The following is a 24,883-nucleotide window of genomic DNA, read 5'->3' on the forward strand; positions in this document are numbered from 1 at the left end:
AGTATGGGAGGCTCGTGTGTGTGTGTATGTTTTTTTACCTAGTTTTTTTTTACCTAGTTTATTTACCTAGTTGTATTACACGGGAATGGAACTATGTTCGTGTGTATGTGTGTGTGTACTGTGCAGAATATTGTTAATGTATCACTGTATCACATTTAACTTGATAAACTGATTATTATTATTATTGTTATTATTATTATTATTATTATTATCATCACCATCATTATTATTATTGTTAGCATAAACACACATACACAAACAGCTAAGGGTAACCAACCCTCTTCACAACCGAGAAGAAAGATGGTTTCTCCTTCATGTATTTATTCCAGCTGGATGATGAATTGTACGAACTTGGCATGAGCACAAGGAGGATAATCAGGAACATGTGGGGTCACCCTTTCATACACCTACGCAAAGTCGACTTGCGCAACACATCTGCGCACGGGTTCCCCACTCTCCCTCTCGCCACGTGTTTTAGTGTAGCCGGTCCCAGAGAAAGAAAGCTTAGGGACCCCCATCCACGATCCGACCAGATCTGTCCGGCGACCTCAAGTCCAGATCGTATCGTGGATGGGGTCCCTTAGGTCGATTGACGCTTCCTGTCACGACTGTAGCGAGGTGAGGGTTGACTACTGATTGGCGCGTCCTGTCACTGCGCATGCGTAACGAGTGGAGGAAGCCTCCCGTTGGTGGCTTTGACGGGGCGTGAGGGGGCTGACATATGGGCACAGTACAAGACAAACCTCTTTGTCGTTCTTCGTAGATTTAAGTTAGCAAATGCAACCTTTATATTATTTTTTGTGTTAATTTATGAATATTATTGTTTATTTGATTTTCAATTGATTTATTATTTTGTTTTGTTTATATTTTATTTTATATATGTATGTACATATTTTTTTTAATTCTATTTATATAATTTTATATATATATATATATATATTTTTTTTTTTTTTTTTTTTTTTTATACTTACTAACGTATTTTCACCCATTAGAAATCTTTCAGTAAGGGTGATGTTTAGAGCAATATATGCCCTGAAACTAACATTTGATTTGTTTAGTTCTAACCAGGATGTGGACAAGTTTGTTATCGTCAGCATAATTGATGGGAAATTTAATTTAAGCGAATATAATAATAAGTAAATAAATTGAAAAATGAAGGTTTAGCGATGACCACAGAATTGTGGATGACTTTAGAGAGTTATATTTTTATTGCAGATGTTCATATCAAAGTAGGCCTACCAACCCTTACGACTTCCACGCAGGCTTACCAACCTTGCCGACAACAGTCGTTTAGTTGTAACTTTAACTTTAATGAAGACATATGGGCACAGTATATATATATATATATATATATATATATATATATATATATATATATATATATATATTACACACAGGAACCCACAGTCGGAGAAAGAATAAACTTCGAATAAAGAAAAATCCTATATTTCGGCTATCAACTGTAGCCCTCTTCAGGAAGGTACTTTCCTGAAGAGGGCTACAGTTGATAGCCGAAATATAGGATTTTTCTTTATTCGAAGTTTATTCTTTCTCCGACTGTGGGTTCCTGTGTGTAATTTACAAATGTGCTACTACATTTCTGTTTAGAAAAAAAAAATATATATATATATATATATATATATATATACATATATATATATGTATATATATGTATTATTTATTTATTGGGATGCTCGCTGGCCACTTGCGGCGGAGGTCAAGGTGAAGGCAGTTCGAACTTTCCTCCCAGCGAGTTGGACCAAGGGCATGGCTCAAAATTCCACGCTACAAAGTTTTCTGGAAAGGGGCTTCGTCATAATAGTTTATTCATTAATTTATTTATTTATTTTATTATTTTTTATTTATTTATTTTTTTATTTACTTATTTTGACTGCTAGCTTGTTATTTGCAATTACTGGAGGCTTCCCCCCCAATAACGAGGAGAAAGTTTGTCATTAATTGGTGCTTCCTGTTATATAAATAACGAAGAGAAATCCCGTCAGGTGGTCTCGTAATAACCGTGGCACACTTTATATATTTTGTCTGCATGGCGTCTGGGGGATTTTTATCTGCTGAGTTGAAAAGGGGAAGAGTTTCGCAGTGAATAAGTTCTTGGTTTTGATACTGTAATGCTTGCCACTTATATTTTATTTTGCATATATTATTGATTTTTATATATTGTTATTTATCTGTTTTTATTATTTATCAATATTTTATTTCTTGATTAAATTATTTATTTTTACTATTACTATTTTATATTGATTTATATATATATATATATATGTGTGTGTGTGTGTGTGTGTGTGTGTGTATATATATATATATATATATATATTTTTTTTTTTTTTATTTTTTTTTTTTTTTTTTTTTTTTTCCCGCATCCGACCTAGTTATGGACCTGAAGGTCTCTGTCGGCATGCTCTTCCTTTGTAATCAAATAAAAATGAGAAATTATAAAGAATCTAAAGACTGTCACAGTACAGAAGGGGGTTGGTCCCTTGCCTTCTGTAGGGTCCTGTCATGAAATTGCGTCGTATGATTTTATCTAATTTCATCAAAATTATTTAATTTTAATTTAATTTAAGAAAATAAGAATGAAAGGGACAGCAAGAGACCCTAAGGCCTACACTAGACAGTTCCATGTCCACTACCACTTATCATTCCAATCCATAAAGTTATCTGTCCTTCTCATTAAACAACCGATAGTTTCAGCGCTCACTAATTGGTCACTAAGTCTATTCCATTCGTTAACCACTCAATTGGTAAACCAGTTCTTGTCTACTTTATTTAAAGGTTGGATTAGGCCTGAGACCCCGCTTAGGCCTAGCAGGGGAAAGTACAGTTGGAAGCGTTTTAGATATTATAACGTTATGTTATGTATTAGATTGTTATATATTGAGTTATTACATACCGGGTATTATTGCGATTATTATAATTATTGTTATTATTAGGCTTAGCATTGAGAAGTACGGTTGTTGTTAAACTGGTAGATATTATGATATGTATTAGATATATATGGGGCTATTACATACCGAGTATTATTGTTATTATTGTTATTGTTATTATTATCTATTTATCCACAAAAGAGTCCCATAGTCAGTAGTGAGAAGCTTACACCAGGAGACACTTAGCTACGTGCATGGTCGGGTTTACGATGGACAGTCACTGATTGCCGTTGGGAATCGAACCCGTGCTTTCGAACACTTGAAAGGGAAACAAAGCCGATTACGTGTATTGGTTCATCGACAGTATTTATTAACCTGGAGGTGTTAATTGAAATGAATTTTAGGATGCACTGGGAACTACTGAATGCATGACGCTTTCCTCTACCCATCTAGTAACTAAAGTTAGATGTTAAGCCCCTATGCAACTTAGACGAGTTCGTTTGAGTAGAAACGACTTAGGTTATGATCTTTTCATTTTTCGAGTCTTCAAATGTCAAATCATCTATGCGTCGTATATCGAGAAGCTGAATGACGAACTAAGAGAAATTAAACCTAAAATACAAATATTAGACTGTTGAAGTGTAGACTTAGGGAACTCTAGAATTCTGTAAGCGATTTTTTTTTTCAACTTCACAATAATTGATGAGAATTTTTAATGTGTGAACAGGGATTTAGATTGCGTAGAGCTGGCTTGATAGGGGTACCCTTAGGGTCGGAAAAATGCTGGGACATGCTGAATGCTACAGTGATATTGAAGAGCCCTTTTTTTTTTTTTTTTTTCTTCTTCTTCTTCTTCTTTTGCCAAAGGTAATAAAGGATTGTATCCGTGCTGGTAATGTGTAGGTTAGTTATTTGTTTATTTCAAACAATTTCTGACAATTGCCCAGGGATTCAAACCGGGACTTTGCTTGACGCTAGGTCAAAGCCCTTATTTGGGATGACATACGCCGTTACTGGCGATTCTCATCGGGTGTTTTTTTGCTAAGGTACTGGAGGATGATCCCCGTGTTGGTGTTCTCTTTACAATTAATTTATTTGTCCATGTATTAATTCATTTACTTAGTGACGTCTACAGTAGTGTACTCGTAGTAGGAAAGTCATCTGCGAGAAGTTGTACATACAGAAGGAGAAGAGAAGATGCAGACCTCTCAAGAGCGATGGCATCAAAGTAGTGGGGTTCGGGGGTGGGGGAAAGGGATGATAAGGCCAGTGCCAAGGGGAGTGATATGCAGTGCCAAAATGAGTGCCAGTGAAAGCAGGCGACGTCGGCCCTGTGCAGGAGAACTGAAGAACACAGAACGATAACATTAATGGTCTTGATAGGGTCAGACAGCTGCCCCCAAGTGATGAGGTGCTGGGTGTGCCCTTCTGTCCAGTCGTTCATGTCTTTGCGTACATGTGTGTGAAGTTGAGTTGTGTGTGTGTGCGTGCGTGCATGTGCGTGAAGTTGAGTTTTGTGTGTTTTGGCATGCATATGTGTTTTTGTGTGTGTGTGTTTGGGCATTTATATTTGCTTGATTATGTATGTGCATGAATTTGAGTTTTGTGTGTGTGTTTGTGTATGTACGTGAAGTTGAGTTTGTGTGTGTGTGTGTGTTTGGGTATGTATGTGCATGAAGCTGAGTTTGTATGTGTGTGTGGGTGGGTGTGCGTGTATGTATATGTGTTTATGTATGTGCTTGAATTTGACTTTCTGTGTATGTGTGTTTGGGTATGTATGTGCATGAAGCTGAGTTTGTATGTGTGTGTGTGCGTGTATGTATGGATATGTGTTTGTGTATGTGCATGAATTTGACTTTCTGTGTATGTGTGTTTGAGCATGTATATGTGTCTGTGTATGTATGTACATGAAGTTGAGCTTGTGTGTGTGTTTGGGCATGTATATGTGTTTGTGTATGTATGTACGTCAGGTTGAGTGTGCCTGTGTGCTGTGTGTACGTGCATGTATGTATATTTGCTTGTCTGTGTAGATAAGGTACAATTATGAATTTCCATGTGTACACTGTACAAGAGTGTACTGGTTGCATGCATTCGTATTCATTAAGAATTACATGTCTTCATGCACGCGAGCCCGTTTGCCTTTGTGAATACCTACCAAATGGTGCTGACATGCACTGACAAGCATCTGTGCTTAATTCTTGGGCAAATGATGTATGAAACTGCTTTCGAAATGAATCTCTTCTTTTTCTTCTGCCACTTCTTCTTATGCTTCTTCTTCTTCTTCTTTTTCTTATGCTTCTTCATTTTCTTCTTCTTTTTATGCTTCTTCTTTTTCTTCTCCTTCTTCTTCTTCTTCTTATGCTTCTCTTCTTCTTCTTCTTCTTCTTCTTCTTCTTTCCTTCCTCTTCTCTTTTTTCCGTTTTTTCGTGTTTATTTTTTTATTTCATTTTTTTATTTATTTTTTTTTTTCATGGTGGTGTGAGATGTGTCTTCGTCTACGGCATGTGGGTCGCCTGCTGTCGGGTTTGCATATGGTCTCTTTGTTCCCGGCCTCTTATCAGGTCAAGTCACTTGTCACAGTGAATCTTGATCGTCCCCTTTCTTGGGTGTCCCCAAGTTGTTGATATTGTTCTTCTCTTCCTCCTCTTTTTCTCCTCTTCTGTGTCTTCCCTTTCTCTTCATGAATCGCTTTTCTCTCACTTCAGCGCTGTGGCATTCTTTATGAAAAAAATAGGAGATATACTTTATTTGTTTGGATTATTTCTTTTTAAAAATAGTTCAGCGCCATCCGTGTTGAAGAACAATGAGCCTTTTTCAATTCTGTCTATAGACTTATTTTTATTATAATTATTATTATTATCATTATTTATTAACATTATTAATATTATTATTATTATCATTATTATTATTATTAGTTATTATTATTATTACTATTGTTATTATTATCATTATTATTATTATTATTATTATTATTTTGATTAATTTTTATTATTATTATTAATCTTTATTATTATTATTATTAATTTTTATTATTATTATTAGACGACCCCCAATCTCAGGCCCTTCATGCAGAGAAAGAGAAGACGGGGAGATGCAGACCGAAGGAATTTTTCCCCGTTTTCTTACGTTTTCTCCATGAGGAGACGGAGACGGGGGAGGAAGGGTCGCCGATTAAATGAAGCGGCCTTGCTGTGGATGCTGTTGTGTCTTGCTGGATTGCTTCTGACCCAGGGCAACGGGCGAGATGCAGGGATGACCCGTCCTCCAGGAGGAGCCAAGAGGGAGGGGTGGTGGGGGTGGGGATGAAATGGGTGGGAGTGGAATTATGCCTTTTGACTTTGGCTACATCCCTTGTAAAGGGAAAAAAACCTTGGTATACGTATTATTATTATTATTATTATTAGTTATTATTTATTGTTAATATTATTATTATTATTATTATTATTGTCGTTGTTGTTATTTATGTATTTATTTTGAGGGATCCCTTTGATAGGCAGCCAGGAATGGACAAGGGCTGAAAAAGGAAAGGGCTGTCACAACGAGACAATATTGTGAATTCAGGGGAGCTGGACGTCTCAGCGACAACCTAGAACTCCCAAGAATCCTTTCCCTCCTCAGCCGAATTGAATTGTTTGGTGTTAACGAGAACAGAATCTGTGAGTTATGATCTTGTGTTGAAGGGTTAATTGCGTGTATCTTGCAACCAGCATGGCTCTGTGGGCGTTGCTATCGTTCATCTGGAACGCAAGGAGCCGACGTCGCACGTCGTCGTCGTTCTTTTGTTGGCGCGCGGGAAGATCCTATCGCGAAACGCCGCGAGGGGGAATATATACATCATGAGCTGTGTTATACCTGATACTTTTTTTTATCCTGATCTAGAAAATGCCTTGTATATCTAATGTGGTTGAATATATATATATATATATATATATATATATATATATATATGTGTGTGTGTCTGTGTGTGTGTGTGTGTGTGTGTGTGTGTGTATACATACACACACACATTGCAGTATAGTGTGAACATTTACCTCATAACTTTTATCATTAACATGTTATTTCTGGACAACACGAAAAGATTAGGGAAAGGAAAATTTAAAACGATTCTGTTTAGAGCGAAAAGTTGGCAGATCTCTGAGCAAACATCGTAACTTTGCCATTCTACTGTTGAAGTGGCAGCGGCCCAATTTGTTTCTTTTTAATTCATATTTTTAATTAATGTTTATTATTATTATTATTATTTTTTTTAACCTTTATCATTCTTAGCGTATTATCTTTGTTATTACTATTAATAAGTTATGATTATTATATTGTATATTATTATATATTTTATTTTAGCTTTATAGATATTGTATTGTGTTATGTATTAGATTATTATATATCGGGTTATTACATAGCGAGTATAATTATTATTATTATTATTATCGTTATTATCATTTATTGTTATTGTGCTGTGCCCGCCTTGTTTCCATCATGGCCCTCCTTGTGTAGATTACCTTTCATGGTTTTGCATCAGTCACGGAGAAGTGTGCAGAAGTTGCAAGATCGAACGAATTGGTGTTGTGTAATAATGATGGTACAATCCATCAGTCAGGGCCCACACATACATACATACATACGAGTACAAATACATACATACATACAAATACACATGAGCGGAGCACGATATCCACCTGCCCACTTTGATTCGAAGGCCATTACAAGGGGAGTGGCTATCCTGGAGAACGAATGCAGTGCACTGCATCGTATTTCGTCACTTGTAACCAGCGCTTCTGTCCCCCGGGATACACCAATGTCTCTTAATCCCACACTCGCCAACCGCCACTTGTGCGGACATTTGGGCCCAAGACATGAACTCATTTCGGGAATTGGTGGTGTTTCACGTGTTGAGACATTGTGACAAGTTGAAAAAGGTGGAAAAAAGAGAGTCACGGGTCTTGTACGAGTTCATTCCTGACTGGTTTCGCTTGTAGCTTCGTCAGAGGAATGTTACTCTGAGAATAAATCTGGCAGTGTACATAGTGGGTTGACTTCGCGTCCCCTCTTAGTGGGGGTCCGTTGGAGTTTATTGAGCGAGTGCGGAAACAGTACTCATGAAATTATAAAAAGGTGTTTTATGTCCTGGGCCAATTCCCGAAGTGGGTTCATGTCCTGGGCGCAAACGTCTGCACAAGTGGCGGTTGGCAAGCGTTGGATTAAGGGACCTACTGTAGGTGGACTGTCATGCTGAAGAGGTGCAGGTGAAGTTGGTAAAGGAGAGTAGCGGAAAGGAGCGAGCGTAGATCTCAAAAGTGATAATATTCTTGGTGATAAGTCTTTATTCATAAAAGAATGTTTATTTTTTATTGGCATATTTGAAATGGCAAAATAAAGATAAAAATAAGTAAATAAGCTCTCAGAGGAACTTTCCATAAAGAAAAGAAAAACGCTCATTCGAAGTAAATTATCTTTTAACTGCAGTATGTGTGTGTGTGTATACATAATATATATATATAATATATATATATATATCTGATAATTTTTATGACAGTCGCATGCAGGATTCGAAGCCACTGCTTTCGGCCACCCGTACGATCACCTTCACATAAAAATGATCAGATTGATGTCGCTGTTACTAGAGAATTTCTCTCATATATATATATATATATATATATATATATATATATATATATATATAGAGAGAGAGAGAGAGAGAGAGAGAGAGACGGGTGGAAGTATAAGGGGAAGAGAGTTACAGAGTCTCCCAGTGGGAAGAAAAAACGACAGAGAAAAATGCAAAATGTTTCACAGAAAAAAAATAACCACCATTTCAGAATTTTTATTGTTTCCTGGGCTCCTTAGAGGTGAAGGCACGCAATTACTATGGATATAAGAAAAATAACAATGGAAATAATAATAAAAAAAAAGAGAGAGAGAAACCTATGCAGCATTGCGGTGAACAGAGAGAGGCTGAAGAATTTTATAAACCAAACAAACGTTGACAAATAAGAACGTTTTGGCGTCCATCTTGCCCAGATGCAGCAGGTGAGACGAATCACCCCATATGTGAGATTCGTGCACCATACAAGGACAAGGTCGCCAGCTGAGCCGGAGATGGGAAATGTTTAAAGTGACACAGGACACCTCATTTCGTTGACGTTGTTCTAGCAGTAGTATGCTTATTAGATAACTTTATACATAGGGAGGATAGGTGGCACTGGACATGGAACTGCCTAGGGTAGGTCTCTTGCAGTCTCTTACATTCATGTGTTCACTGTCTGAGATATGAATGGTCCAGTTAAGTTGTTGTTCTTATGGGCTGGAGTTCAGCGCTTCTATTCTTGTAGGTAATCTCTCACCGCTGTTAGGCTTTTCCAGTTGAGTTTATCAGATAAGAATTGGCCGATGATGATATTGAATGAACGAGAGCACATTTCTCACTAACGTAATAAAATTGTCTGACGCTTCGGAGACTGTATCCGGAGGGCAATTCTGTCAAGGAACCTCCTTTGATTATTCGAACATTAGAGTTATGGTTGTTTATACATACATACATATGCACACACGTATACACATACACATACATTGATACATGCGTACATATATGCATGCAAACATACAGACAACACATATACACATACACATACATTGATGTATATGATACACACGTACATTCTTGTATACATATGTACATGTATACATACACACGTATACTTAGCACATACATGTAAACATTCGTGTATATGTATATATATATATACACATACATAAATACATGCATGCATACATACAAATACACATGAGCCCAGTCTAGCACCACACGCGGTTACATCAAAGGGAGTATGTTTACCAGACATTTCATGAAAAAAAAAATCTCTTGGGCGGCTGAGCCAACACTGATACCCCGGTCGCTGTCGTATGTGGTTCCTCACATACAAGGGAAATGAAGCTGACGAAAGGTCTCCAGCTTATCACCGATAAGAAGCCGGAACTGCATTAGTTAAGATATGATAAGGCGGGGCTATCGCACAGTGACAATATTGTTTCTTGGTGTATTGAATCGGAGTTTGTTTTGATCAGTCATAGCTTCGTTTTAAAAGGTTGTTGCAACTTTGAACGGTGTTGATGCTATGTGTGATTTATGTTAGTCCAAAGAAACTGTTGGATCCAAAAAACTGTTGGATTTTTGCCAAGGAACATTATACCCACGTATGCATTCCGTGTTTATTTTGTAAAGAATATTAGAACGAGGAAAGGTTCGTTCGCGCGTACACACACACACACACACACACACACACACACACACACACACACACACATGATAGAAATATGATTACCATAGGTAACTGACACATATCCTTGGTGTCAAAACGCATAAGGTAGACATGATAGATAAGGCCGTAGCAAAACACCTCCTAACGTGAGTTTTTCATTTTGAACTGTTTATAATAATAAATGATAATAATAATAAGTTATGATAACAATAGTAATAATAATAATATGTTTGAGTTAGTATTGATACAGTGGTACACTGTTATTATACAGTTTGTGTTAATTTTAGGACTAGACTAGACTGAGATGGAAGTGTTTACCAAAAGAAACACCGTGTTTCCGCGTGTGTATGTGTTTGCACGCGGGGCTGTATACATACAAGAACGAGGGGGAGTGGAGCTAGACATCAGCAACACACTGAAGAATTTTTAGATCTAGATTTGTGTGTCGAAGCTATTCTTGGATTCCAAAGTTTTTTTTTTTTTTTTTTTTATGTGTATGTTGTCCTCACAATGATGGAATCAATGGAATTGCATTTCGCAACTTGTCACCAATAAATAGCGTTATTATCCAATATCTCGCTGAGAAGGAGGAGTCTCAGAAATGGTAATGGCGGCCGAACGGATGAACGGCAAAAGTTCAAAATTATCAAAATTCTTCTTTGAGTGGGGATTAATCTTCATTCATGAAGGATGCTGCATGACTGGGGTCCGTAGGGGTGTTACCAAATAGCTAAAGTATTCCTTGCATAAAACTTACATAATAACACACACACACACACTCTCATGGCGCTGTGGTTAGAGCTCTGGCCTGCCACTACGGAGGTCCGGGTTCAACTCTCGCCCGGGGCTGAAATAATATCAGTATCGCAGCGCTGAGGGGTGTTACTCCAACTCTCGTGGGCGGGGAGTTGTGTGTGTGTGCAAGGTCATAGCATTACCCATAGATCGGACCTACGAGCTCTGAGCTCTCTTCCAGGAGGGAAATAGCTATCGATCATGAGTCCAACACGTGATCCAAAGACCAAAGAGCAAGTGAATACACACACACTCCTCACTCAGGGCACAATCAGTACCCCTTACATGTGTAGGTAGTTATGACTACCCCCCCCCTACAACAGGGAAAACTTTATAGCTGGTGCCTCTATGTGTGTGTGTATGTGATTCACCATGGTATTGGATCACGTGTTGGACTCGTGATTGACAGTTATTTCCTTCCCGGAAGAGAGCTCAGAGCTCATATATGACCGATTTATGGGTAATACTGTGACCTTACACGCGCGCGTGCACACACACACACACACACACACACACACACACACACACACCTAACTCCCCGCCAACGAGAGTTGGAGTAACGACCCGCGGCGCAGGGATACTAAAATTATTTCAACCCTGGACGGGATTCGAACCCAAACTGCCGTAGTGGCGGCCGGAAACTCTACTACTGAGCCATCGAGTCGTGCGTGCGTGTGTGTGTGTGTGTGCATATACTGTTTCATAATTAAGATTTATTCAATTGTTCCTGCCACAAGCTTGACGTTAAATATTCCAGCGTTGTATAATAATTCCTTTGTCTTTTGTTGGGTGTGCGTTGTGTATTTTTTCATCTTGGTGGTATAGATAATGTGCATGTTTGTGCCTGTGTGTGTGTGTGTTGTGTGTATGTGTTTGCGTGTGCGTGTGTATCTTTGTGCATTCAGTTCGCAACGTTTCCACCAGCTGAACTTAAACTTTATGCAACATGACAGAGCCGTCTGTCTCCACAATGTTGTTAAGTTTTCATTTTGGATTTGTCTGCTTTCTCATCAACTGTTTCACGTTATACATAGTTACACCGTACTTATGGATTACTATTATTATTATTATTATTATTATTATTAATTAATTTTTTAGAAATATTTTCCACCAGAACCGATCTCATCACAAGCATGTAGACCCACTTATGCACGTACACACAAGTTTACGAAAGCATAACAAGTGGAAGTTCAGTTCCCCCATTGTTCCACGCGAAACAACTTTGTATTACAAGCAGTGACATTTCATGAATTCGTATTTGTCAGGTGTGTTCTATACTTCCAGCCGCCTGGTATATTTAGACAGCGAACTGTGGCAAGTAGTCTCTTCACGTACACCCAGCTCCTACTTTAAGCTAATTTAGGTGTAATTTGAAGTGCTTAACTAGTCTGTCTATCTATCTGTCCACTTTTATTTAATCTGTCTTCTCTGTTCTTTCTATTCAATGTTTGTTGTAATATTTCTTACGTCTTTTGTAGTTCCATATTTGATGTATTTGTTAGTTTCCTCTTGTGTCTTTATTGTAATTTAATTTCTTTTGTCTTTTTTAGTTCTAGTTGTGATGTATTTGTTAACTTCCTCTCGATAGTTTCTCTTTTATGTCTTTATGAACGTCATTGTGATTCTTCAATATCCTTCTTCGATTTTCTTAGATTTTCTTTCGTAATTTTTGTCTTCCTTGTCTATCTACTCATCCTGCCTTGTTTCTCTTTCCTTTTATTGTCTCCTCTTCTCTCTCCCTCCATTTATTATTTATCTATTTATTCATTTATTTATTTATTTATGTAACCTCTGTTTTTATGGTAGCATACCATTTAACTGGAATCCAGTTAGTAAGCATTTGCGTTTGATGACTTTAACGACTACTACAGTACGTATATAAAAAAGTGATTTCCTAAATACGTTGTATACATTCCTTATAATCATTTAATATAAATTTAATGTAACCAAAAGTCATGTAATAGAAGGTTTTATACCAAAGAACTTTAATGTATGCGGAGCTGTGGAACTACTTGTCTAAAGTAGCTGACCTTGGCGAGGCTAGCTCTCGCTGTAGTCTACATTTACTTTACAATCACATTAACATATTGAAGCCTTGATAAGTGCAGAGAAGCATTAGCCTTGCAATATACACAACATGTATTTTGCATTAATGGGGATACTTGCACGCAAATGGGCAAAAGTGGAAGGGGGTAATTTTTTTTTTCTTCATTTTTTCCCGTTTTTTTCTTTGCTTATTTTCTAACCAATTTACTCCCCCTCATTCCCGCCATTTTTCAGTCTTACAAACATCCACTTGCTCTCAACATTACTTCTTGTATATTTTTTCGTCATTTTTTTTCTTCCTTCACTCTCCCCCTCCTCTTCCTCCTTTTACTCCTCCTGCTCCTCCTCCTCCTCCTCCTCCTCCTCCTCTCTCCTCCTCGGCTCGGTTGAAATCTTTTCCTTCACTCGTTTTTTTCTCGTTTTTTATTGCGCGCACACGTGGTTTTGCGCATGGGCACACACACACACATGCACACACACACACACACACACACGGGACAGGAACGTTCACGGGAAATTTATTTGTTGCTTGTGTTCGTTAATGTGTTTTGACGCCATGTTTGGTGCGTCGTAGTTGGTTACGTAGAGGCGGGGATGGGGGAGTGATTGGGACGAGTGATTAGCCTGCTCACGACTTTGCCAGGGGTTGCTGGCATCGCCCGAATAATCTTCAATCTCTCGTCGATTCTTCAGGATTAGAATGTTTTCCATCTGGTTGGTTTATTGTCGAAGGCCTCGCAGAAGTGGACAAGGTATGTGAAGTTTGTTTCGCAAAATGTCTACCCGTGGGTGGGCCATGGCTTGGTCGAGCCCACTTGACGACATGACGTCATGTCGGTGAGGGGGGAACTGCGACGACAACGGCGTGTCTTCAAAGGTGTGTAAGAATGTGACTTTATGCAAGAACAAGGCGAGATAAGTGGTATTTATAAAAGTACTTGAATTCGCAGTTCTAGGAATATCATAGGGACCGCGTGTCATGACAAGCGTCAACACTTCAAGTGTTTTCTTGGCTTAAGAATAGTCATTATTTGGCACAAAACCCGTATTATGTGCGTTGTCTTGTGCCTTCATTCTATGGAGTTTTTAATGATCATTATAATTTCTAAAACTATCCATGCGTGACTTTAGCTGCGTAAGTTTTCCTCGGCTGAATAAAATCGCATGGCGGCAGACATAATAAACGTTTAAAAATTGCTCCCAAATATAGCATTAATACAACTTGAGAAGCAAGACAGCTTCAAGGTCAAGATTCTTATGTACTTGTTTGGTAAAGCTTGTTATGTCTTTATACGTAAGACTCATAGAATACTATTTTCACAAGGCATATCTCTCTCCACTCCCTTGTTGGAACTAAGACATAAATCGCGATCACGTTTTCTCTCTGCTCCCCCCTCTCTCTTTCATCTCTCTCTCTCTCTCTCTCTCTCTCTCTCTCTCTCTCTCTCTCTCATGTATTCAAGTCAGCCCATTGTTCAGTATGGCCCCTTACACGTCATCTTGTCCCTTCGAGATGAAGCACCTTATGTTAGCCAGATCTACATTTTTTTATGCCTCAGATGTCTACTCAAAAGTGAGGCCATTTTCCACGTGGATGCACTAAGAGGGTACTACAGGCGGGACCTAAAGTTCAGGACTTTTCTGAGCTCGTTTTTCGAGTGCCAAAAGGTCGCAAGGCGCTGTGGTGGACACCAAAATTTTGTCCATCATGATTCAAATCTTAAAGAAAAAGAGAATAATGATAAAATGGAAAATAAAATCGTTGTGACGTAAGAACAGTTTTGTTTACAAAATAATTTTAATTGAAAGAATATTAGAGTATATAGAAAAATAATGAATTCCTATCACGGGAAGATGTATTTACTTAGATTACATATATTGTGGGACACATCCAAGTGCATTGTTCTCGACACGAACTGTGTGACGGGAAAGAGGGATGACCCTTCATCCGCAAGGTGCCAAGATTAAAAAAAAAATAGATAAATAAATAAATAAAGTTCTGTTATTCCGGTGCCCAGCCCCGTATAGACGTAGTACCCCCCGGACATAAGGAATTACGTCAGTGGAACATTGAACTCGGGTCGAATCCTTGAGGACCAAAGGCCCGGGACGACTCTAGGGGAGCGGGCGAAGGTTCTTGAAAACGCGAGAGAGAACCATAGTGCACAGGGAGATACTATAGAAACAGCTCACATGAAAACTCGCATTCTCAGGTCCTACCTCCGTATGTCTTATTTAATCGTACAATAAAATAATTTATTTTGGGGTTGGGATTGCCCCCCCCCCCATTTTTTTTTTTTTTTTTTTCTTCTTCTTTTTAGTCACGGACGTGTTAATGTGATGTGACAGATGTCCTCTCACATGCGGACATGTTCTGATGTTCTCGACAAAAATAATAAATAGATAAAAATAAATAAATAAAAATGAAAAATAAATTTCCAACACAATCGGACATCGCTGTATATTTAAGCAGATGTGGATGAGAGGGGGAGAGGATGTAGATGTTGCAAAGCAAATTGTGTATGAATGTGCGCGCGCACGCGTTCATCAAATTGCAATGTACAGTATAGGTTTTATCAGGATTAGGTTACAGGATATAAGCTATGGTCGTGAATCCCCTCAGAATGCTTCATTTGGTCTAACTTCCCTTTGAATTGGATCATATTGCCTTTACTGTAGTACTTCATCTTTCATATTGTTCCACTTATATGTACGTCTGTATGAATATTTTTATTTCTTAATATTCATCAAGCGCCTTGTTTAATAACCTTAATGTGTGTGTGTGTGTGTGTGTGTGTGTGTGTGCGCGCGTGCGTGTGATATAATTACACTCGCTATTAAAGTAATGAACATAATTAAAGAAGACCTCATAGTATAGGACAGAATAATTATCAAAGGACACGGAAAGAAACTGAAACAGACAAATTGTTTGAATGATTATACCAAAGGGCTTTTCCCCCTTATAAGGGGGGTAGCCAACCATAGTGTACACGCACTCCCACCCTTACCCCCCCCCCCTCTCATCTTAGCTCCTCGTGGATGAAGGATCATCCCTGTCTCCCGCCCACTGCCCGGGTCAGAAGCAATGCAGCAAGACACAGCACATCCACAGCAGAGCCGCTTTATTTACACGGCGACCCTTCCTTTCTCGGACAATTTTCCGTACAGATCCAATGATTTATGAAACAACGTGGAAGAAGAAATATTGCTGGTAGTTTTGACCAGTGAAAGAATAGAGACGTTCCCATGAGTATAGTTTATTATAGATGAGCAAACAACCTGGATCTCTTATTTTAAACCGTACGGAAATCGCCAGCCAAGTCTCGTTAAAGAGAACTCTCCCAGTGAAATGTGTGTGCGCGCGCGCTTGTTGAAGTCGTAGGTAATTTCCCCCCATCTCTCAAGAGAACAGAAGAAAGGCCATTCTCTTTGTTGTAGTTTCCTCATCATGCTTCCTGTGTACATTTGATAAACACTCCCCTCCTCACCCTTTATATCTAAGGTGAGTCTCCTTTGTCTTCTCCGTGTGTCCTTCCCTTCGCTCCCTATTAAGGGTGTTGACTGCTTAAATTTATGCGGTTATTTTAGGGACTAATGGCCTCCCTACGGACACTTACTATTCTTTTATAATTGGAGACTAATTTCCCTTAAAAAATGCTGATCACTTTTAGCTTATGTCATACCGTCCGTTTTACTGCCCTTAAATTTCACCTCAATATCTCCTCTTCGGTGCGATATTGCCCCCCAAGGCTAGAAGCGCTGGTTATCGCCGGCAAAGTGCGACCTTATTTCATATTATGTGCACCCTCCGTGTCTTTTGTCTCGTTTTTTTTCAACGGACTGGTAAGTTTTTTTTCTAGGTTTATTTTCCCCCCAAACATAACACTCCTTTATAGTATATTTCTTTGAGATCGTCCTTCCTTTTCCTGTCCTTTTTGCTAACTCGTATCCTTGTTCTTATCACCATTCATTTTCATCATTCTCCTCTCACAATATATATATATATATATATATATATATATATATATATATATATATATATATATATATAAGTACTTTTACTCTCCTGTCAGCAGTACAACATTGTTCATTGTTTGTGATAAGATTTCCATTGTTCCTCTCTTGTCTCCACTCCTCGATGCTTTGTGTTTGTGTTTCTTTGTTTCCATCTCACATCCATATGTATGTTGGAGAACCATAGGGACATCTCACATCCTTGTTTATAACCCACACAGAACCCGTCTCCATGCACAATTCTATGCATACTTCGCATATTCCTATATATTTCACGTCTTACTCAAGGAAATATATGTATCCTTCCCACAATCTCTTCATATTCAGAATGCCATGCACCTTCTGTAAATCCATGAATGGTACATGGAATTAGTTTTCTCCAGCTGTGAACTTTCCATTTGTTTTACACGTGTGCGGGAACGCGCAGATAGCGGTGTGTGTTTGTATTGTCAACTTTGGTACATTCCCCCTAACAAAGTTGTAGATCCTAACTTGTCCCCAGGCTCCGAGAGGATACTTCACCTGATATGGACTAAATACTCTCGTGGACTGGATTGCAACGTCTAGCTCAAGGGTTCTCAGCCTTACTTGACCCATACACCCCTTTCGCTATTTGTCAGAATGTCATTCCCCCCCCCCTCCTTTCCAAGATTGTCTGTTTCAAATGTGCATTCTAAATAATATGTAGATATTACTAAAAACCCTTTTATTTTTTTTCCAAATTAGCATATATACATTTACAATTTTACATGGATTATGTTTAACGTAATTTACGTAACATACATTTCCCTTACTTCTGACATCTTTAGCGCCTCCCAACAATCCAGATTTCAGCAGCCAACAACAAAAGGCATTAATTCAAAGAAAAATGCAAAAGAAAGGCATGTTTCAGTAGACACATATGACATCACCATAGGCGATAATATTCTTACGCGTGCGGTTATCGCACGGCGTAACACTTTTCTAATCCTAAGAATAACTTGGGCCATGCACAGGTATAATTCCAGGCCAGATAGGACAAAACCTTTAATTGCTCCCCCCCCCCCCGTAAACTTACTGTGGTCACATCACCCCCAGAAAATCCCAAAATTCTTCCCTGGGGGTGAATTTCACCCCCAATGAGAACCTCTGGTCTAGCGAATACCAGAATGAGACATTTTACTTCTCAGTTTCTCGTTCAAGTGGAAGAAAACCTAGGAAGAATGGTCAAGTGTGCACGTGCGTACGTGCAAGTATGTCTTTCCTATTAATTCTATTCATAATATGTGTGGTATATTGCGGTTTTGTTTACTTCAGTGCACATTAGGGTGACTCCTTCCTGTTGACATCGTGGTAACAACTTAAGCTGAATGGGCAGATGTGTATGTGGGCAGATCGTGAAGATGCCCTTGAGTGTTCACTGACGACGCGATTTCCGAGTATCGAAGTGGCAGGCAGCAGACTCGAGTTGTTGTTGTTGTTGTCGTTCCCTAGACTCTGTCCGAGCAGTCTCGAGTTGCTTGCTTCGCTGGTTTGTGAGAGCAATCTTATCAGACATTATTGCCACACGTTTGGGGGGAAATCCGAAACACCCACTTTGTGGCTTACAGTCGAACCATGTAGGATCAAAGAAATTAGATACAACTTGGCACCAGTTTCATTGAACCTCTAGTGCCTTTTGAAGGAGGGGATGAACCGTTGACCAGAAATCAACTGACGTTGCCTTATTTAGACTTTCTTTTGTTATTTACTTCAGTCGTTTATTCTTGTCGACTAGCGATTCTATTCAGTTAGGGCTTCTCCACTGCCGCAGGATTAAATATGTAATATAGCCAATGTTTTGGTTCTCCAGTTTCAACGGTTGATTGAAAGGAATACAAATGATGCGACTGATTGCCAGTGTCTATACGATTAATTTACGTCACGAAATATGATGAAGAATGGCAGGCTGGTGCCTTCCAGTGATGACTCCTGTTGCTTTTGTTGTTATGTCCATCAACGAGGCCTTCTGAATTTCCAGAAGGCTTGGAGAATGCTTCTCCGCTTCACCTCCCTCACTCCGTGCTGCCGATATCCACCCTGCCTGGCCCTACCCAGCTGTTGAACGATGCCAGCTCACCGGTCGCTTGGCGGACGTACGATGGATTTCCCGCCAACATTCAAATATCACGTATCGTATTCTAAATTCATTGGGGTTGAACGTGGTGTACCTTTTGTAATTTTCCTCTCGTGGGGTAGGTACAAATCGAATATTTCGACCAGGTGGTCAATAGTATTTATTTAAAGAAGTTGTCCATTTCTTCAGTGAGAAAGTTACCATCAATCGCCATTACCGGGAAGTTTGCGCGGGGGAAATTTCTTCAAAAAATAACGGTTGAATCCCTGTGTGAATTTAAACTTATATTTGTCCTGTTTGACCATCAGATATATCCTGAATTATGTGCGAAGGATGTACAGGTGAGCTACATTGGTATCAGAAGTGGTATACTGCCAGACGTAATCTCCACTTAGAACCCTCCGTACGAGACACGAACCAGAGACGGGAGTCCGTGGTGGGGAAAGCGTTGTTAGTCGAGCTTGTGTCGGTGAGGCAGAAGGTTGTGCGTAGCCGCTTGGTACTTATAAAACGTGGCAATTTAACCTGTGAAATACATGTTGTAGCGTTTATGTGGTTAATGTGTGTGTGTGTCCAGTATAATAGTTAATGATTCCAGAGATTGAAACACGATCAATTATTTTCCACTGGAATAGAAAGCGATGAAATTGTGTATACCCAAGTATTACGTGTGATGGCGATTGACAAGGCGGTAATTGGAAGTACCTCTCGCTAGGGGGCTCGTGCTGTCGTTGCCAAGCGGAACTACCTTAAATTATGAAATGTGTAGTTCAAAGATGAGAAGGCAGCCGAAATGGGCCGGTCAGCATCCGCGAGAAATGCATTCACACGCGTAGGCTCTTCCATTGATTTTTGGAGGGACGTCGCTGTGGCAGTGGTAGGGGATTTGGGTGGGGTAGATAGAGGGGAGTTGGGTAGCATTGAGGTTATCAGATTTCCACTTAGTTTGACGAAGTGGTCCTGAACATAAGAGACCTTGGCCATCGAGGGATGCATTTATGAACCTACTTTTTTTTTTTGTAAATGTTTTATTGTACACCATTATTCTTTATATACCCGGTCGCTTTTTCAAGAGCCCTATCCTTTGGAAGGTAGGGGAGTGTGTGTGACGGTAGGGGGGAAGGTTCGTTGGCCACATACCCAGGGATGTGAACATGGGTGAGCAGAATGGAAAGGAGCCTTGATGTAAGGGTTGAGGTAGGCAGGTGAAGGGCGGGGTAGTGTCGATGTAGGGCCTCTGGTAGTTCGTGGAATGGTAAAAGGAGTTGCTGAGCAGGGCAGAGGCTCTGGTCACCACGTCCGGTAATGTTCCCCTCGCCCACGGTTGTCAAGCTTCAGGTACCCGGACATTCTTCACGTGGATACCCCCACCCGTATGATATTGATTTCTTCGCGTGTTTCGTGGGTGTGTATGTAGTGTCTGTATTCCCCCCCAGGAATAAGAAAATATATTAATAACCACACACTAAAGTGGCTTCTTCGCAGTCTGAGTTCTGGACAGCCACTGTCACGTGCAGCAACTTGCACGACCAGATTCTGGTTTTTGGAACTGGGTGGGGTGGGTAGGGGCGTGTATGCTGCAGCTCAGCTGTCCGGGAGGGGTGGGGAAAGGGAGAGCGAAGTGGGAGGGGGGGAAGACGGGGTTATAAGAGAGGAGCCGCCATCCAAGAAATAGGTCGTGCTTGGCATCTGCAGGGGTCTATTCCTTGGCTAGATGAGGTCACACACAACCCGAGTGATGCTCGCATGGGCTGGGCTGGAGGATATGACTGGAGATGCTCAGGATGCTTGCTAAGAACTTCGTTTAACCCTTTCGCTGCCACAAACCCGTGCAGTCATCAATGCCGGCAAACTACATCAGGAGGGGAGGGGAGAGGATAGGAAGGGAAAGGAATTAGAAGGGAAGGGAGGAAAGAGGTGTTGATTGTAAGCAGATTGGAATGATTGGGTCCTGTGGGAGATGAGGTGATTGGCATGATGTCTGCCGTTAGGTGATTTTATTCAGGGAAACTTGTAGTTAAAGGGTCGAGGATAATCCTGGTGAATTTATTGAAGAGAATGTAGACCCCCGAGTGTAGGTCTTACTGAATATGAGTGGCGTAATTTGGGTCAGGATATTTTCCATATCTGGATGAAAGGTAACTTAATCCGTATACGTCATTATGCTGAAGGAATTGGCTCGTTATAGCCCAGGCCTTGTTAACTGGGTTAGATTTTTAGGGAATTGGAACAAGTGATCACCGTAGAAAATAAACAAGAAAACAATTAAAAATAAATAATCTGGATAAAGGCCAGGCTGTTTTATTCAGGTGGTAGAAGAACCTGAGACTTTGAGTAGTAGTTTAAGCTTTTTTCGGTTCTCGAGTGTTCAATGCGTTAGTAGTTTCCGCGGAACCTGTGCACAAGTGAAGGAGGAAGTTTTAAGTTCCCCAAATCGAATGAATGACTATTTCCTCCCCGCTGCAGATAACTCGCAGCCAGCTGATCACGCCGCCGAAGAGGTGAAATTTGCACGTGATATCAAGGAGTTGGCACCTGTGATGCGTCCAGTGCCAGGGTCGTGAGCCCAAGACCGTGAGTGCCATTTCTTGACGTGGAGCTGGTGCCAGAGCAATGAACGGTGAAAGCGTCAACGACTCCAACAAAGTCGGGTCTTACCTGCGCAACACCACCTCCTCCTCCAACACCTCCTCCACGTCCTACTCCAGCTCCCCGCGCCTCCGCCGCTTCGACGACATGAAGAAGTCGTACCTGTCGGGGGCTTCGGCCGCGAACTCCGCCAGCGCGTCGTCCATACCTTCGTACACATCCACCTTCAGTAGCAAGTATGGGGGAGGGGCGGCGAGTGCGACGGCAGGAGGAACCTACCGTCTAGCGTCCCTGGATCGCCTGGCCATGCGGCAGAAGCTGTACGAGACGAACGGGACGGACGGCCAGGCGCCCGCCCCGGGGTCGCACGGCCAGGCGCCCGCCCCGGGGTCGCACCCCGCGGCGTCCTCGGTGGTATCCGCGGCGCCCTCCGCCAAGGAGAACCACGCCCCGTCTCCTCCGACAGCTCATACGAACGTAAGTAGTGGCTGAGTGCGGTGTCACGCTGGTTACCTGCCAGCGTACGCCAGGGGAATAGGCGTGGCGTGGCCAAATGGATCTCGCGTTACAATTTTTTGTAGTCATTATTTTTCACATTCATTTGTTCATCTAGTTATCTATCTGTTTGTTTATTTATCTGTTACCTCCATGCGAGAGGTTGGAGTGAAAACGTGGTTTTGTTGGTTTTGTTTACCTGGCAACTTAAAAGAGGAGTCTTAATTGGGTTGTTAGCCAAGTCCGTGGATTGGGGTGTGTGGTGGAGATTACAGGTGGGCTGTCCACGTCTTCCCTATTTCCTGTTTATCCCAAACACATTTGTTCCCTAAGAACATGCCTCTCGACCTCTTACTAGAAGGTACATCAGGTGAACGGTTTAACCGTGACGTCACTAGGTTAGCGCTTTACCCGTGACGTCACTAGGTTAGCGCTTTACCTGTGACGTCACTGGGTTAACGCATTACCTGACACGTTACGTTCTTCCCTTACCCGCCCAGGTATCCTGCCACTCACCCACGCTTCATTTGTTGACGCCCAGACAACAGGATGCCCACAATATTTATTTATTTTTGTCAGGTTAGGATTTCGCATCTTCTTAAGCGAGGACAAGCGTGGAACCGTCGTTTCACAAACTCAAAATAAGTAGATCAATGATAATGATAAACTGCCGTGTGGCAAACTTACCACAAACGTATTGCTTGCTTGCTTGTCTTTGTTCTAGCTGACGTAAAAAAAACTACGTTATTCTGCTTATGGGGACTTGTGGTTCTTTATGGAATATTACTGCACCCGATCGTTACATTTTCATCCGGGCGTGTTGGATGACACAGCCGGATGGCCATGTGGGTCTGAAGTCATACATTGATGCGCCTGTGGTGGTGGTGGTGACGCAGTAGGTGGCAGCACTGGTGTGTGAATTGAACGTGAATACTGTAATAGTGTAATTTGCTGTGAGGTGTGAATTAAGAACGCGTGTACTGTACATATGTTCCCTCTCTCTCTCTCTCTCTCTCTCTCTCTCTCTCTCTCTCTCCTCTCCTCTCCTCTCACACTGGGTCCGTCACTATAAGATTTGTGGATTCCTGCACAAGCAAATTTGACCCGTGACCTCGATGTTCTTAGGATTCAGTTAGCAAATGATCTAGGATTTAGTTGAATGTATATGTATCTTCTAGAATTGTGTAGTGTTGGTCAAAGCGGATGTATCTTGTGGGCATGCGCGTGACCACTTTTTTCACTAACGCGGAACAGCAATTCATAAGCACGTGCCACCATTACTGAAGCTGGCTGGAGTGTTTGTGGCGCCCGTGCCCCTAGGTTGTTTATTACACTTCAGAGAAGCTAAACCGTGGCCGCTTTTGTAGAACGCGCGCGAGTGGGCGGATTTGATGGAGTGGATGTCCAGGGTGTGGATGTTTTTAGTGTATGTTGGGAGCGGCATTTGAAGCTCCCCGGCCACAGGTGGGCAATCCCGGAAAGGGAGTGGGGAGGGGATCTGTGATCGGCCCAATTTCGATTGACAATAGGTCATGAGTATCAGAGCACGATTGGTTTACGAGGAAAAGAATGGGAAAGGGGACAAGGGGGAAGAGACGGAGAGGGAGGGAGGTAAGGAGCGAAGAACAGTTGAATTGTAGAAATGGGATGTAAATAGGCAAAATGGTGAAGATGTTCATTAAATAGTCATTCCTGCCGTGTGGAACAAAAAAATAGTGGATGACATTGGGAAAGGGGAGGATGTGACAGAAAATGTGGATTGATTTGGCAATGATATGAAGAGTGGAAAAGGAAGAAGATGGAAGGAAACACACGATGAACACAGGAATAGAACAGCTATAAAGGTTATATATGGATTAGAAATAGTATGCGATAGAGTGGAAATTAGAATAAAAGTTGTGGATGTACAGGTTTCAGAAACATGAGCATAGATGGGATCCACGGAAAGGGAATCAAAGAAAGTTGAATTGGAAACGTTTGAGGCTTTGATAGGAGACGTACAAAGCATTGAGAGGAAAGAAAATCTGAATTAAAATATGAAAAAGAAGGCTTTCGAATGGGAAGATGGGGATGCCCCCCCCCCAAAAAAAAAAAAGTGTCGATACAAAGATAGAATAATAATAATAATAAAAAAAAAACTAATTTTGTTTTTGAACACGTGAAACGCCCGAGGCATTTGGAGGGCATTAGAGCTGAGATAATTGTTGGAGAAAGTAAAATTGTGAGGAGGGGAGTAGAAAGGGCATTAAAGATAGGGGGAATAATAGGGAATGGGTAAGATGTTTGGTGGAACAAAAGAAGAAACGTGATAAAGTTGTTATACGGGGTTGAAAGATGAAGGAGAGACGAAGACTCCAGAGTAGAGGTGTTTATGGTTTGCTGTTTACGAAGGGAAGGGCAAGGTGGATTTAGAAGAACTACAGAGGAACTTTCTGAATGCCCCGATGTATGGTTTTCTGTTTACGAAGGGCAGACCAAGAGGGATTTCAAGAAACTATATTGGTACTGAACGCCCCGAGTATGTGGAACAAAAACAATACAGAAAGCTAAGGAACAAGGAACGCGGGTCGTTAAAAGAAAAATGCTTGGAACAAGTGGATGCATTGGGAAGAGGTGTTCATGATATTTTTGGGCGTTGGAAAATAACAATGAATTTATAAAAAGTCTAAAGATGTGGGAGAAGGAAGTAAGGTACCGTGGTTAGAATTTAG

At 40.7% G+C, this 24,883-nt stretch overlaps 1 protein-coding gene across 12 annotated transcripts in view; it reads left to right on the plus strand.

The window, feature by feature from the left end:
- pnut (septin 7-like protein pnut) overlaps positions 1 to 24,883 on the plus strand; it is a 579,804-nt gene that overhangs the window by 178,271 nt on the left and 376,650 nt on the right. For 6 of the 12 annotated variants that reach the window (XR_012966748.1, XM_076190983.1, XM_076190984.1 and 3 more), the window contains exons 1-2: positions 19,513 to 19,587; positions 21,555 to 22,154. The exons of 3 other annotated variants lie outside the window; for them this stretch is intronic. Coding sequence is in view for 8 of the 9 variants with exons in the window: in XM_076190983.1 (XP_076047098.1) it covers positions 21,702 to 22,154 (453 nt within the window). In the remaining variant the exon portion in view is untranslated. Of the gene's footprint in view, positions 1 to 9,974; positions 10,074 to 19,474; positions 19,588 to 21,554; positions 22,155 to 24,883 lie in introns of those variants that run through there. 3 more of the 12 variants (XM_076190977.1, XM_076190978.1, XM_076190986.1) reach the window with 3 other exon arrangements.

This window comes from Oratosquilla oratoria, chromosome 9 (assembly GCF_046742065.1).
Source record: "Oratosquilla oratoria isolate Oo_2021 chromosome 9, ASM4674206v1, whole genome shotgun sequence".
NCBI classification, from domain to species: Eukaryota; Metazoa; Arthropoda; class Malacostraca; order Stomatopoda; family Squillidae; genus Oratosquilla; species Oratosquilla oratoria.